This window comes from Leishmania braziliensis, chromosome 7 (assembly GCF_000002845.2).
Source record: "Leishmania braziliensis MHOM/BR/75/M2904 complete genome, chromosome 7".
Lineage (NCBI taxonomy): Eukaryota > Euglenozoa > Kinetoplastea > Trypanosomatida > Trypanosomatidae > Leishmania > Leishmania braziliensis.
Window position 1 is genome coordinate 543,298 of NC_009299.2, and position 14,107 is coordinate 557,404.

Sequence of the window (14,107 nt, forward strand, 5' to 3'; positions counted from 1 at the left end):
CGTGTTTAAATCGTGTCTTGTTTCCCATCGTCGGGTGTCTTTATGTTGGCGCGGGTGGGCCGCTGATGTTTCTTGCTTCATGTGCTTTCTTCCTAGCGTGAGGGTTGGCGGTGAGCCACACTTGTCTACGTCTCTATCCCCACCCTCTTCCTCTTCTGCTTTCCGAGTCTCCCTTTTCACTGCACGTGACCATTGTGCGTATAGGTGCTCGCATGGAGAGGCAGTCATGGTAGGTGCGGAGTCAGAAGTGGACCGAGGCGTTGGGGACGGGGAGAAATTGAGGGGGCCAGACTTGCGCTCTTCTCTTCCTAGTGGGAGTAACCCGAGCTGCTGCGAGAGGCGAGCATCACATCAGAGCTCACACCTGCAAAGCCATAACAAACAAGAAAAGAAGCTCCCCGCTTTTGTTCATCTGCGGAACTCACACACGGAGACTACAGTGTGCCTGGTCTGCGACTGCAGCACGCACGTCGAAGGCAGACAGAAATAGAGTGAATAGTGTGTCTCATAGAGCCAAGCAGAGTGGACTGTCTGAAGGATGCTGTCCATTTCTTCAACTGCGGAAGAGTGTACGTCTTTGTCCCGCATTCTCCGCTACACTCACCGTTGTCCCGCAGTCTCTCTTTGCTCTCTGCCCCCTTCATGCTGCGCCCTCCTCCTGCTTTTCCTGCCCTCTGCTGGTGAACATTTGCGTTCCTTCTTGCCACTCACGTGGCCTCGTGCTTATGTGCGACTCTTCAGCGCGTTGTGCACTTCCATTGCCACGCTGAATGGCTTGTCATGCTCACACACCTCTTCGTACCCCCTTAGCTCTTGCCATTGGTCAACTTGTCGCACTCGTTAAACAGCCGTCGTGGCAGCGTTGTTCAGATTGAAGTACACCCAGTCGAGGCTAAACAGCATCTTACACACAGACACACCGCTTCAGAGTGAGATATGACGCAGAAGCGACCGCGTGTTCAAACGTTCTCCCCTTCTCTCTCTACACACACACATACACGCACACAGACAGACCCACCCACGCTTCACAGATGCTCGCACATAGCGCGTATCGCATCACTGCCTTTATTTTTTGAATCTCCGCTTGTGCGGTGGGCAATCAAACGCGTCTGCCCATCTTTCCTGGAAAACAAAACGAGCAGATCTCGCACCTTTTCAGTCTCCACGTGTTCCCAAGTATTTCGCCTGATTGCCTCGCACGCCTCACTTGCGCTGTGTGAGCGGCGGTGGTTGTGGCGCGCCGAGGGAGCGAAAAAAGGCAACTGAACGCGTAGCGAACGAACGCGCTCCTGCGCAGCGCAATGTGTGCCCGTGGGCCGGTGCAACATCGGTTATCCTCTTGCTGAGTGTGCACCTCCTCGTGTCGAAGTGAGGTACTGAGGCTGCTACACGAGCTCTCACGGGTTTGCACAGGAAGGCGTGCACGGGAGGGGCCTGGACGTTTTTCCTCTCCGCTGCGGCTGTTGTCGTGGTTCACGTGTGCTTGTGTGTACTGACGTTGCGAGGACTGGCGATTTGCCATTCAGTGGTCGTTATCCTCATTGCACCCCTCGCTCACACTTCAGCTGTGCTCTGTGCGTGCGTATGTGAGTATGTCCCGTCTCTCCCGTCCTTTACGCCTCCTCTGTCTCCTGACTTCGTCTCTGCCTCTCTGCGTTGCGTCTTTGTATCCTCTTGTTGTGTATCACAGCCAGACGGGCAGCCCCCCATTTTTCCACCACATTCGCTTTGTTTTCTTCCCTCTTTCGCTCGTGCACGCATTGCCCATTTTGCCTCTTCGCCCTCTGCCCGCGTCCTACTCTGGTGTTCTGCCGTTGCGTGAGCGCTCTTCGCTCTCTGTCTGTATTGCCCTCGCTTTTGCGCTCCTGCCTCCTCCCTGCTGGATCCATGGGGCGTCCTATCCTAATCGCCGTGCTCTGTAGATTGTGCTCGCAAAGGTGGTGTATCAGTGCGCTTCAAGTCTCCTACCTTAACTGATCGGTTAGCCGTAGCCCCCCTTCCCCTTTTGACACCGTGTCACCACCGCCATCGCTTTACTGTCACCTGCACAAGCTTGCATACAGGCGTAGCCCGTGGAGCCTCTCTTTCTCCGGCGTCGCGCTGGCAGGTACAGACACGATGCAGCAGATGGTGGTCACGTATGTCCTCTCAGAGCTGGCGAACATAGCCGATGTGAACCCAAGGGATGTTCACACCTCCTTCTTCAACGGTAGCGTGCGAGTCAACAACCTGTCGCTGCGTCCAGAAACGATGAACAAAATCTTGTTGCTACCGATCGAAGAGGGCACTGTGCCTGAGATGGAGCTGCAGATTCCGAACCCCTCGACAGCGACCCCGATGGAGGTCAAGGTGCACCGAAGCCGATTGTTGCTGCGGCTTAATCTTTCATCACCAACCCTGGACCGTACGTCAGAGCAGATTATGCGCGGCATCACGGAGCACTCCATCCTTGGTGCCGCTGCCGCCGAGTCGGCAGACGCTGCCTCGGAGCCGGTGTCACCCCTTAGCGAACCGGAGGAGGCGGCGTATGACTACTCCTGCGCGAACTCTGACATAGGTGAGGAGGACTTCGCCTCCTGCGCCAGCGATGGCGACCATTCGGATAGCGATTCCACGTGCGACGGCAGCAGCTTTGGTTCCCCAACGTCGAGTAAGGAGGCGCAGGCGACTGAGCCTGCAAAGCAGGGTACCGGTTGGTTTGACTACCTTTACTCACGAGCGGCACAGTCGCTGGAGTGGATCTGGCGCCGACAGCTGCGCATCACCTTCACCGACCTCACCTTGGTATTGCCATGCGACGCGCGCAAGAACATTCACTTTGAGATTCACATCGACTCTTTTGTCGTCACTGTCGAGCCGGCGCAGACCACCGGGCCAGAGCAAATGAAGATTGTGCGCATGGAGATTGGCTACGCCAGTGTCTTTGCCAGTGCCGATGATGCCCGCCTCCGCGTCATCGTGGTGGAGGCACTCTCTATCAAAATCACGACGGTGTATGAGACGAACACGGAGCGCGTCCTGCGCAAAAATGTGGCGCTCTCCTTCAACGGCACTAATACGCTGACGGCTGACGAGGTGACCCTCCTTGCGCTGCTCAAGTGCCATTTATCGCGGCAGATGCGCCTCAGCGTCCCGGCCTACTGTCTGCCATTCTCCAGTCTTCGTGCACGTGGCTCGCTGTGGCCCTATGTGAAGTGCTGCGTTCTGCAGGGGATTCGAGATTACAGGCAGCGGTACAACTTCAACGTCTCGCACTTGCGCTTCTATGCCCACGCCAGGGAGCGCTACATGCATCTACTGAACGAGTGCCATCGCACTCAGAGCATTGATGACCGGCGGCAAGACCTGACGGACGCGGAGCAGGACCTCCGGTATGAGGATGTCATTTTGCATTTTCGGCGGATGGTACAGGCAAAGTACTCCGCGAGCGTCTCCGAGCCGGTGGCAGAGGAGGAGGCGGTGCAGGGTTCGCTTGTCGTGTCCTCCACGCACCTTGAGTGGAAGTTGGTAAAGGTGATCTTGCCGGCACGCAACACTATATTCGCCCGCAACACGGCGCTTGTCTTCCGAAACGAGGAGATCTTATTCACTATTTCCTCCATCTCTCTCGACACCGACGGCATCGTGCAAACAATGGCCTCACCCACGGTAAGTACGGCGACTTCGTGGGAGCTGTGCAACGCCGTTGTGGAGGAGGAGACGTCGCTAGTTTACTTGCACACGAAGGAGGGCTACCTGTCGCGTGAAACCAAGGTGATTCTGCAGCAGGTTACTCTGAAGGGGAGCGTGGAGGGGGTGCTGCGCTGTCTAATGCCAATCGCCGAGGCGCTGCAGCGAATAGGAGAACAGGAGAGCGGTGGTGGAGCCATCCAAGCTGTGCAGCGAGGGCCCTCCACTGCCCTCCCTTCCGCAGGCGTGGTGAAGTCGTCCACGACGATTGTAGCGGTGCACCGCGTGGCAGTAGAGCTAGACGACTTCTATTTCCTCCTCGATCGTTTCTCCGCCACCAGCGCCAAGGCACCGGGCAACCCCGACAAGTTTGGCTGCACCCTGCGAGAGTGCTACCTGCGCCACAAGATCATCTATGTGCTGGCACCATTCGACATCCGCATGACTGCACGTGGTGGGGTGGTGGTGTCACGCGTTGCGTTTGAGATGCCGCGAGAGACATGGATGGTGTGGCGCCGTGACGCTAACAGCCTTCGCCTGCTGCTTCAGAAGCTACCACAGCTCGCTAGCACCGGCGTCTCCCACCCACCTGCTACTGTTTCCCATAGCATCGACCTAGATGACCTGAAGGCAATGACGAAGGTCTTGCAGTGGTCACCGGTCTCTTGCTGCCCGTCGTTTGAGGTGGAGGAGATAGCGGTGCGCTTTTTTCCTCTCGACTGCACCATCGCATTGCATCACATTGCCACTCAGACAGTGACGTCGTCTACTCGTAATCTGTACGGCACGCACTTGACGCTTCAACGGGCTTCCATCGAATACCATCACCCAAGTCTTTTCGACCTCTACGTAGAGGTCGAAGACAGCGTGCACGTTGGCATGAGCACGGGACCCGCGGCAGCTCTTGCGATGTCTATTCCTTCTGTCCGCATCACGGGGCGCCACGGCAAGGAGGCGGCAGAGGTGTCACTGCTTGAAATTCGTCGCTGCGTCGCTGTGGTGCACAGCACCGTGCAGTATGCGAGCATCGCTGCCGTCTCGCTGGCTGGCGGTGTCCATCTCACAAGTGTCGGTTTTATTTACAAGTCTGACCCGCGCGTGGTGCCGCTGACGGACAGACCACTCCTCACCTCGTACATTCAGGCGGCTGTCGAAGTGAACGCCATTGACGTGGACCGACTATGCGCCCTACCATGGCATGCGCTGGCCTTCGTCCTAGGCGAGGTCTACCACTTCATGTGCGAGGAAATGATCTCGGAGGAGTATTACCGCACCTTCTTCAGTTGTTTTAGCGACGTGGCAGTGCAGGTGGTGATGCGGGAGTGTGTCGTGCGCTGTGGTGCAGCTGAGGGGCACACGACATCCGGCAAGGAGCTACTTTTGTCAGTGTCCCACACGGCCAGCGAGGAGCGTGTAGCGGCGCTCGATGTCTACCGGCCTCACCTCTTCACCACACGCGAAAACTTTCCGGTACTAATTCTGAACGATGTTGGGCGGCTCTCTATGGACATCGACGTGTCGAAGCTGGCGGTGCTCTTGTCTGCACCAATGGCGACGTCGCCGTCGAACGTAGTGGTGATAGTGAGCGCGATGCATTGGCGGATGCCGCTGGAGAAGATGCCATTCTGGTGTGCAGAGGCGCAGGAGATCCCACCGGTGCCGCAGGAGTTGACCTTGGAGGCCGTGCGGGTAGTAGTGCGTCTCGACCACACAAATGCGGCCCTACCCCCCGTTCTGGAGGCGTCTCTGTCAGCGCTCACGACGGAGACGGTCAGCGGCGCTGGCACTGCCATAGCGGACTCTGCTGGGCTTTCCTTTTCGAAGGATATCCATCTGAGTCTCTCTGAGAGCGACCGCGGAAGCTGCGCTTCCTCGACCGAGGAGCAGTATGAGATGACGCAGGTGTCACTGCGACGGTGGAATGTCGACGTGAACTTCTCGGCTCCTGTGTCTGACTTTGGCAAGTTGCAGCGCATGATTCGCGCTGTTGTGTCAGTGGCTCAGTGCCTCACCCGCCGCGTCGTGCTCCGCGAGAGTGTGGCAGCGACGGTCTTCGACATGGATCACTACGGTAATGTCTTCCTCGACTCACCCACCCAAATTGTTGTGGTGGAGGACTGCGTTTTTCGCGCGTCGTCGAGTGAGCGACACATCGTTGTTTGCCCGGGCACCTCGGCGGTGTTTCGCCGCTGCCTGTTTCCCCACCTCGGCGGGACTGACTTCATCCGCGCGTCCAGCCGATCGGCTCTCTTCCTGTGCGAGGATTGTTGCGCCGAGGGTGAGGCGGCACCCGCAGCTCTTGCTTCACCTGCCCCCACCACAGTGCTCAGCATGGTGTCGCCGGAAAGTAGCGCTGCCGACCCCGGGTCAAGACTGCGGCGACGCACGCAGGTGACGGTCGAGGAGGGCTGCGTTGCCGTTGGGCTGGACGCCAGGTCGCGGCTGGTGTTCTCGCAGCGAGCGTTAGTGTTCACCTGGAAGCAGAAGCCTCGTCGGTCCTTCTTCAAGCTGCGCAACGACGAAGTTCGAATCGAATACGCGGATGCACAACAGCGGGTGCCGGTGCTTACGAAAACGTCGTTAGAGGGCGAGTTGGCCTTGCATCTGCCGCATCGCTCGTGCTCCGCGAGCTGCTCTGTCACTTGCGGCGAAGTGACCGTTCCACTTGTTCTCTCCAAGTTGCACACAGTGCAAGAGCGTCTGGAGCTGCTGGCCAGCTTCCCGAGTACAGAGGCAACGACGGTGGCTGGCGCGGCTGCGCAGGCAGCGGCATTTGCAGACAACCATTCGGCCGCTATCTACGTTGTCCCGCCGCCACCGTCAGCGTCGCCAGAGGAGCAGCAGCAGCAGCGCTTTCCGTACGACTCGTGGAAGCTGCTGTTGTCTCTCTCCCTCATTCCGGTGACGGTGAAGCTGACAAACGGCATGACTGTGGGGCGGGTCACCTTCTCGAATGCCTTTGTGTGGTCCAAGCGGGATCCGTTCGGCGATGCGCAGCTGGAGGCCCGCATCGCCGTACACGACATGGCGCTATGGGAGTGGCGCCAGGAGTCCTTCCAGTCCGTGGTGAGTAGCCCTGTCTTTGTTGGCGTTCAGGGTCGTATGCTGAACTATCTCAGTGCCACCGTGACGGCGTCTGTCTCTCCAGTGGAGGTTGTTGTGTCGACAGATCAGCTGAAGCTCTTGCTCCACGCCCTTTCTCACAAATCAGCAGGATCATTACCTGTACGTCCTGTCACAGGGCAGGGGCAGACTCCGAACACCGCGCTGCAGGGACTTCGCTGGTGCAACTACACGGGGGTCTCTTTGCAGGTGCGCGGCGGCCACGGCGCTGTGGTCCGCGTTTCGGCCAGTCAACACGCAGCAGGAAAAGCCTCCTCACAGGTCTGCGAGGCAGTCAGTGCGGTTGCCCCGTTCATCGTTATGGAGATTGACGGGACGGCCGTAGATCATGAGGAGCGCGACGTGGTCACAGAGGAGACGCGTGAGACGGGTGCGGCGCCGGGGCACCAGACACTGCTCTTTGTGTCTCGGAAGACGGTGGTGTTGGCGGACAAGCGGCGCTTTCACGTGACGTCCACGCTGGACCGTGACTTGGTGCACGTCGTCTCAGTGCGCACGCTGGTGCAGATCGAGAACGAAACACCGCTTCCTCTCGTGCTCACAAGCGGCTGTGAAAGCGCGCACGTCGTGGAGCCCTTCACGCTTTCCTGTGTGCCAGAGGCGATGCTGCGCTGTACTGACCTCGGTATAGCGGTGGCACTGAGTGAGGCAGGTGCAACAACAATGCGGGTGCCGCTGCTGCCAGAGTCGATGACCGCCATGGATTTCTATCAGCGCTGCTACCTGCAGAGCTGTCATGCCTCGGACATCGCGCGCGAGTTCGTCTCTCAGCTGGACGGCTCTTCAACGTTCATGATGACGGTATTCGAGCTGCAGGGCCCGGTGCTGCTCTTGCGTTTCCGTGCAGCAAGGCCGCACGTGGTGAACGCCACTGTTTACCCGCTGTGCGTCACGGCAGTTAACACCCACGGTGAGGTGCTGGCGAGCGAGTATGTTCTTCCAGGTGGGCGGGCGTACTTCCTCAGCCTGCCGCCGACCGCGGCCGTGCGTGGCAGGTTGCACCTTTTCGTGGAGGATGAGGTGTACGAGGCGCAAGTTGAAGAGGCCCTCTTCGACCGCGAGGCGGCCCGCATGCACAGCACCGTGGTCATGGCTTACCACACACACCCGCACCGCCACTTTGAGTTGAGCTTATCCGTGGAGAGCAGGGGTCCGGCCGGCGAGTGTGGTGTGGCTGTCACGCCCGGCAGTCACTGCCTCGTCAAGAATTGCACCACAGTGGATCTCTTCTTCTCAACCGATGCGGGTGACTCTGTCGGGACAATGGCCACGAGGGGGCTGCCTGGCTCAAGTGCCTCCGGCGCGGTAGGCTACGTGCCTTCCAACGTGAAGCTGCGTATCAAACCGAAGGGTGTCGCCCTATCCGAGCCCTTCGAGATTGACGGGACCGGTGAGGGGCGCGTTATTCAGTGCGATCATGCCCCAGAGGCGAGCTCCTTCTCCGCGGTGTACTTTCTTCTCCGTACTGTCGCTGCCAGCTCTACCTGCCACCTGGCGGAGCTTCTGCCCGCTGTGGTGTTCTGCAACCGTCACGCCCGCCACACGCTGTTCGTGAAGCACGTCGTCCGCCAAGTCGGTGCTGCCGAGACGCTAGAGGAGACTGTGTTGGAGGTGCCGCCGCACAGCGACTACCCCTACCACACCCTGTCCAAGTACGGCTACACGAACGACCTGCTCTTTGCGTGGCGAAGTAGCAGCGGCGGCGCAGCGTCCACTGTGAGCAGCTTCTCCTCCGTCGTTGAGACGGACTTGGCTCCCGGCACGACGTGGAGCGGCTTCGTGTGCGTCGGCACCACCTATCATGAGGTGGACATAGTGAAGGGAAGCCTTTACGAGACGGCGTGCGTGACGGTCGGCCCGGCTGTGCTACCGCGGGTGAAGCTGGTGAACCTCTCAACTATCGACTTCCGTGATGTGGACCGCTACCAAGTCGCCTTCCCTCGACCCTCCAAGAGCAACAAGTACTTGCTCCTCACAAGCGCCGAGGGTGTCGTGTACACAGTGGATCTCCTGCAAGATGAGCCGCTGGAGCTCGAGGCGGGGGTGACGGTGCAGACGATTCACAGTGAGGGTGACCGGTGGTGCGTGGTGCTGTCGAGCAGACGGGTGTTCACGACCAAGCACAAGACGTGGGCGGAGGAGGTGCAGATTTCAGCGAATGTGCAGGCAACCGGCATGTCGCTATCGTTGCGTGACTCGGGCACCGTTCCGCTGCATTTCTACTGGCGCTCACTGGCGGCAAACATTATGTGGACTCAGATGATCTCCGTGCAGTGCAGCATGACTGGCATCTGTCTCGAGAGCAGGTATGAGGGCCGGAGGCAGCAGGTAGCTGAGCCGTTTGATGTCGACGTGAGCCTTCGCGAGATGTGCCGCACGACTCGGGACGTCTACCTCAAGAGCTTGTATGTTGGCCTGCAGCCGCTCACTATCACCATCTCCGAAGTGCTGTTTTATCAGCTACAGATGGTCGCCCTTCGCTGCCGTGTAGACACGGCGTTTGACCCCTTGGAATGGGCGCAGGAGTCTACAACGGTGGCCCTGCAGCGGAATGTGCCCAACACCCTGCCGCAGCACCTGCACATTTGCAGCGCCAGCATATCAGAGACACCCGTGGAGATCAGCTGGGACCGCAGCACGCGCCCGCCGCAGGATTTCCTGCTCGGCAACTCAGCGATTTCAAAGCTAATCCCGTCCCTCCATCATGCCATGCTCGTTTTGCCCAAATTACAGCTCCGCAATGTATCACGTGTTTCACTGGTGGAGCTCATCGGCCGCATCCGGCAGATTCTCATCATGGAGGTGGTGAAGCAGATTCCAAAGATGGTCACCACAGTGGGATTCTTTAAGAAGAACTCGTCCCTCCTCGAGAAGGTCACTTCCACCGTGTCCTCCTTTCTCTTCCGTCCCTCAGCCGAGACGGACACCACTGACAACGGCGGTTCAGCGCTGATCTGACAAGAAGCCCAGGTGGCAGTGTTTGTACTTTGATTGAAAACAAGCAAATTGGTGTATGTGTATGTGCGTGTGTGCGTGGCTATTTTGGCTACTGTTGGCAACGAAGTCTGTGGGCGTGTAGTGTGTTCCTCAAGGACATCCACAGCTGTTTATCCTTGCGTCTATGGAAGCGCGCTTGTGGAGCGTCGGTAGTCTGTGTGAGGCGCTGCGTGGGATCACGCGCCTTTTATTGCCTACCCTCCTCGCCGTTTGTGTTCATTGTGCACATCGCATGACACAGTCGCCATGGTGTTGCAGAGAAACACTGAGTGGAATCCCTTCCTCCGATCGTCGTCACTCACTTAGTCTGTCCCTCTCTCTGTCTCTCTTGTTGTGTGCGGATTGTGTGCCCCATTTGCTCCCGCGCACCTCTCCGCAAAAACGATCCCTTCCACCGGTATGTGTTCTCCCTCTGGTGCATTGAACTTATACGCGCACATGAACCTGCAGAATGGCCTGTCAAACGTACCTCGATCCACTTGATAACTTTCATTCTCTTTCGTACGACCCACACTTACCCTCAGCTGGACACACGCCCCCCCCCCCCCTCTCTACCCCGCACTCCACATTTCCGTCCCCCCTCGCTCCCTCTCTTCGAGCGTGCGCCTCCTCTTCTGACGTGATAGGACTCTGCAGGGAGTAAAGTGTGCGTCTGCTTGTCAGCGTATTTCCACATCGTATCGGTGCGACAGGCATGTCCCGGATTCCCGAAGAGCCACTCTCAAGTGCGCCACAGCGTGAGCTGGCAGAGCCGGTCTACCACCGGGAGGACGACAGCGCGAATGGAAGGCCTAACTCTCAGTTGTCCGGCGCCAGAGACCGTCAGGAGGACTGCACTGAGTTTGTCAAGAAGCCGTATGCGGAGGCAGTCGACAACAGCGCAGTAGATTCCATGGACGAGGACGATCTCGAGGAGGCGTCACTCAAGAAGCAGCGCTCCAAGTTTCGCGTGTGGCTTGAGAAGATCATACCGCCGGGCGGTGTCATCGCGAGCTCCTTCACCCTGGGCAGCTCCACACTTGGTGCCGGTATTCTCGGTCTGCCGGCCGCGTTCAACAGCATGGGTCTGGTGACTGCGCTCCTTGTACTGATTGTCGTGACAGTGCTCACCATATACTCAATGTGGCTGCTAGCGCGGTGCGCTGACGCGACAAGGGTGCGGACTTACGAGGATGTGGCGCGTTTGCTGCTCGGCCGTGGCGCTGACTATGCGGCTGCCATTTTTATGCTTGGTTTCTGCCTCGGCGGCGCCGTCAGCTACATTATTTCCATCGGTGACTTGCTGACCCCCATCTTCGACGACCCCAGCGTGCCAGAGTTCCTGCGGAAGAAAAACGGGAACCGCCTCATCACGTCGATGGTGTGGCTTGTCTGCATCCTCCCCCTGTGCTTGCCCAAGAACATTGACACGCTCCGCCATAGCTCCATCATTGGTGTCATCATGGTCGTCTTCTTCGTCATCTGCATCGTTCAAGACAGCAGCGCCTTCATGAGCAAGAACGGCTGGCGCAAGGATATAAAGTTCTTCAACACCGGCAACGGCGCCATTGAGGGCCTTGGTACTGTCATGTTCGCCTGTCTCGTCCAGATCAATGCGCAGGAAGTCTACTATGAGATGGCGAAACCGACGCCACGCAATATGCTACGTAACAGCACAATTGCCATGAGCGGCTGCGGTCTCCTGTACGTCCTCGCTGGCGTATTCGGGTGCGCGCGTTTTGGCACCACGGTGAAGTCATCTATCCTGCTGAAATACCAGCCGCGTGAGGCACCGCAGTTCTGGGTCGCTTACTGCGGCATCGTTTTGAAGATCTGCGTGGCCTTTGCGCTGCACCAGCTGCCGATGCGTGATGGCATATACCACTTCTTCTCATGGGATGTATATCGCATGCCGTGGTGGAGAAACGCTGTCATTTGCGGCGGTATCGCGGCTGCCGTGCTGGTCATTGGCCTTGTAGTACCTGATATCAACACTGTCCTCGGTCTTGTTGGCTCCCTCTGCGGGGGTTTTATCGGCTTCATCTTCCCAGCTCTCATGATCATGTACGCGGGGAACTGGAGCCTGAAGAAGGTTGGCTGGATCGAATGGAGTTTGACCTACATCCTCCTCTTCGTTGGGATCATTGCTGTCGTCTTTGGTACTTCCGCTTCCATCTACGGGGTTATCTAACCGTAGGCATGAGGCAGTCATGCCAACTTGGCCGTGCCCTCGTACAGCCGTCGTGTTGTTCTTCGTCTGTCCTATGGGGTGCAGGGGTGCGACTGGGGCACGGATTCGTCGCACTTATTTTTCTTTCTAGTTAACCAAGCGCCGTTACGAGACTTTCAGAAGGGCCCAAAATGAATGCCAACAAACAGGGCAAAACAAACAATTCGAGCCCCCTTTTTTGTTTGGCACTTTTGTCTCTCTCTCTCTCCCTCGTTCTTCTTCCCCTTGTGCCCCCCTCCCCTCTCTCGCGTTGTGCGCGTGCGCCTTGTCTTGTTTATTTTCCCCTTTCCGGGTCGGCACCGAAGGTGCGCCTATACGCCTCTTTTTCCCCTCCCCTCTCTCTGTGTATGTGTCTTTGCATTGTTTTCTTTTACGTTGTACTTACCGCAGTATGTCCCCCGCTGTTGTACTATAGACTTGTGCTCTCTCTTCCCTTTCGTACCGCTTTTTAGTGCCGAACGTTTCTTCGCGCCACGTGGTATTCCCCTCCTCTTTTCAGCGATGGCGAATCCCTCGTATGTAGGGAAGCTCCGCCTTGAGGCGCGGAGTTTTCACTGCTGGACATTCGTTTCTTCCCCTTTCTCTGTCCTAGATTGCTTACTTTGCCTCTTTGTCGTCTCTTCGTGTCACTTCTGTGGTACTGTGCATCGGTGCTCTTGTCGTAGCTCTTGTTCTCCCTGCTCCTTGAGGCGAGTCAGAGAAAGTGGCTTGACTTTCCTACCTTCTCTCCTTCCAACTGAAGGTGTGACTGACGGCATATACGTCCTCCACAGCCTGAGCGCTGTTTCTTTTCCCTTTTCACGTCTTTCTTCCTATTAGCCGTCTTACACGAAGAGGGGGTCGACAGTGCACAGTGTGTCAGCAATTCGAAGTGTGGGTGGTAAAGCGCTTACACATTGTCTCGTTGGTATGCGTGTGTATGCCTGTGGGCGTGGATCAATGTGTGCACCCGCGGAGTGGGTGTGAGCTGTCTCCCTACACTCTGACTCTGTGCTTCTTCGATTTTTCCTCTGCCTCTGAAATGGCTGTAGTTTTTCGTTTCCCTCAGAATCCATATACCCCGTGGAGATGAATTCCCACCGGGCACTTCACGGGCTGGAGAGTTGCCATGCCTGCGTGATTGCCGTCTTCGTCATACCGTCACTGTGAACGCGGTTTTCTGCCCGCCACTCGTACTCAATCCGAAACAGTCACCCAGAGGGGGTGCGGGGAGGGGGGGGGATACTGTGACGTGCTCCAGTTACTGCTGCTGCTCACTAGCATGCGCGGACTAACACTCTGCATGACACTTCATTCTCCAGCAACACCGGGCGGCATCGGAGTAGTCTCCTTCTTTTTGCTCTCACACCTACGCACGTATATGTAAAGAGGCACATAACCCGGCAGAGATTAAAGGCCAACAGGTCGTTCTCATACTCTTTGCAGAACGACGAAAAGGACAGTGCTCAACGTGCAGAAGAGGAGCAAACGAAGGTGTCACCCGTTGACTCCAAGCGGCAAGAGGAGCGCACGCAGGCGCTAAGAAATAGCGCTAAGCCAAAAGAAGAGGGACGTTGCAACTGTAAAAGAAGATGGCGTTCGTCACGAAACATCCAAAACTTCCTTTTTTCTTTTCAGCCGCCAACTCGGTGGTGGTGGTCGTCGTCCTTTTTTTTTTTTTCATATATTTTGTCCCCCCTTGTCGTGCGCTTTTCGCTCTTTTGCGTGTCTTCACCCTATTCGACTTTTTTTTCGTCTTCGTTCGTTCCCCTTCGTACAGTCCGCCGGCTCTCATCGTCTCGGGTGTGGCCGACGTGTCTGCCGACCCCACGACCGCCTCTTTTTTCCCTTTTAGGTTTCCTCCTCTTTTCGCTTGGACGTTCTTTTCTCTCTTCTTACTCTTGGCTCATGGCCAGATGTGTACGCGCAGACACAGACATACATGTAGGCAAAACAGCTACCCGTACGAGCTTAGCAGAAGCAAAGCTGCTCCTCATATGGGGATACTGGCACGTGCGCCAATACTCAGAATTAGTTGTGTGTCTCTCTGCGTGTATGTGCCGACGTGCTGCCATCCCCTCTTTTCATATCATATGATCACTACGCTTCTTTTTTTCTTTTACATTTGCG

General features: G+C 57.3%; 2 protein-coding genes across 2 annotated transcripts; both read left to right on the plus strand.

The window, feature by feature from the left end:
- Window positions 1–2,118: 2,118 nt before the first annotated feature.
- LBRM_07_1230 (conserved hypothetical protein) lies at window positions 2,119–9,750 on the plus strand (the record flags this gene model as incomplete). The annotated part of the gene is made up of 1 exon (XM_001562566.1): window positions 2,119–9,750. The coding sequence occupies one exon, from the start codon at window positions 2,119–2,121 to the stop codon at window positions 9,748–9,750; it is 7,632 nt and encodes a 2,543-aa protein (XP_001562616.1).
- A 733-nt stretch (window positions 9,751–10,483) lies between these two features.
- AAT19 (putative amino acid transporter) lies at window positions 10,484–11,959 on the plus strand (the record flags this gene model as incomplete). Its single annotated transcript, XM_001562567.1, has 1 exon — window positions 10,484–11,959. The coding sequence occupies one exon, from the start codon at window positions 10,484–10,486 to the stop codon at window positions 11,957–11,959; it is 1,476 nt and encodes a 491-aa protein (XP_001562617.1).
- Between the last annotated feature and the right edge of the window lie 2,148 nt (window positions 11,960–14,107).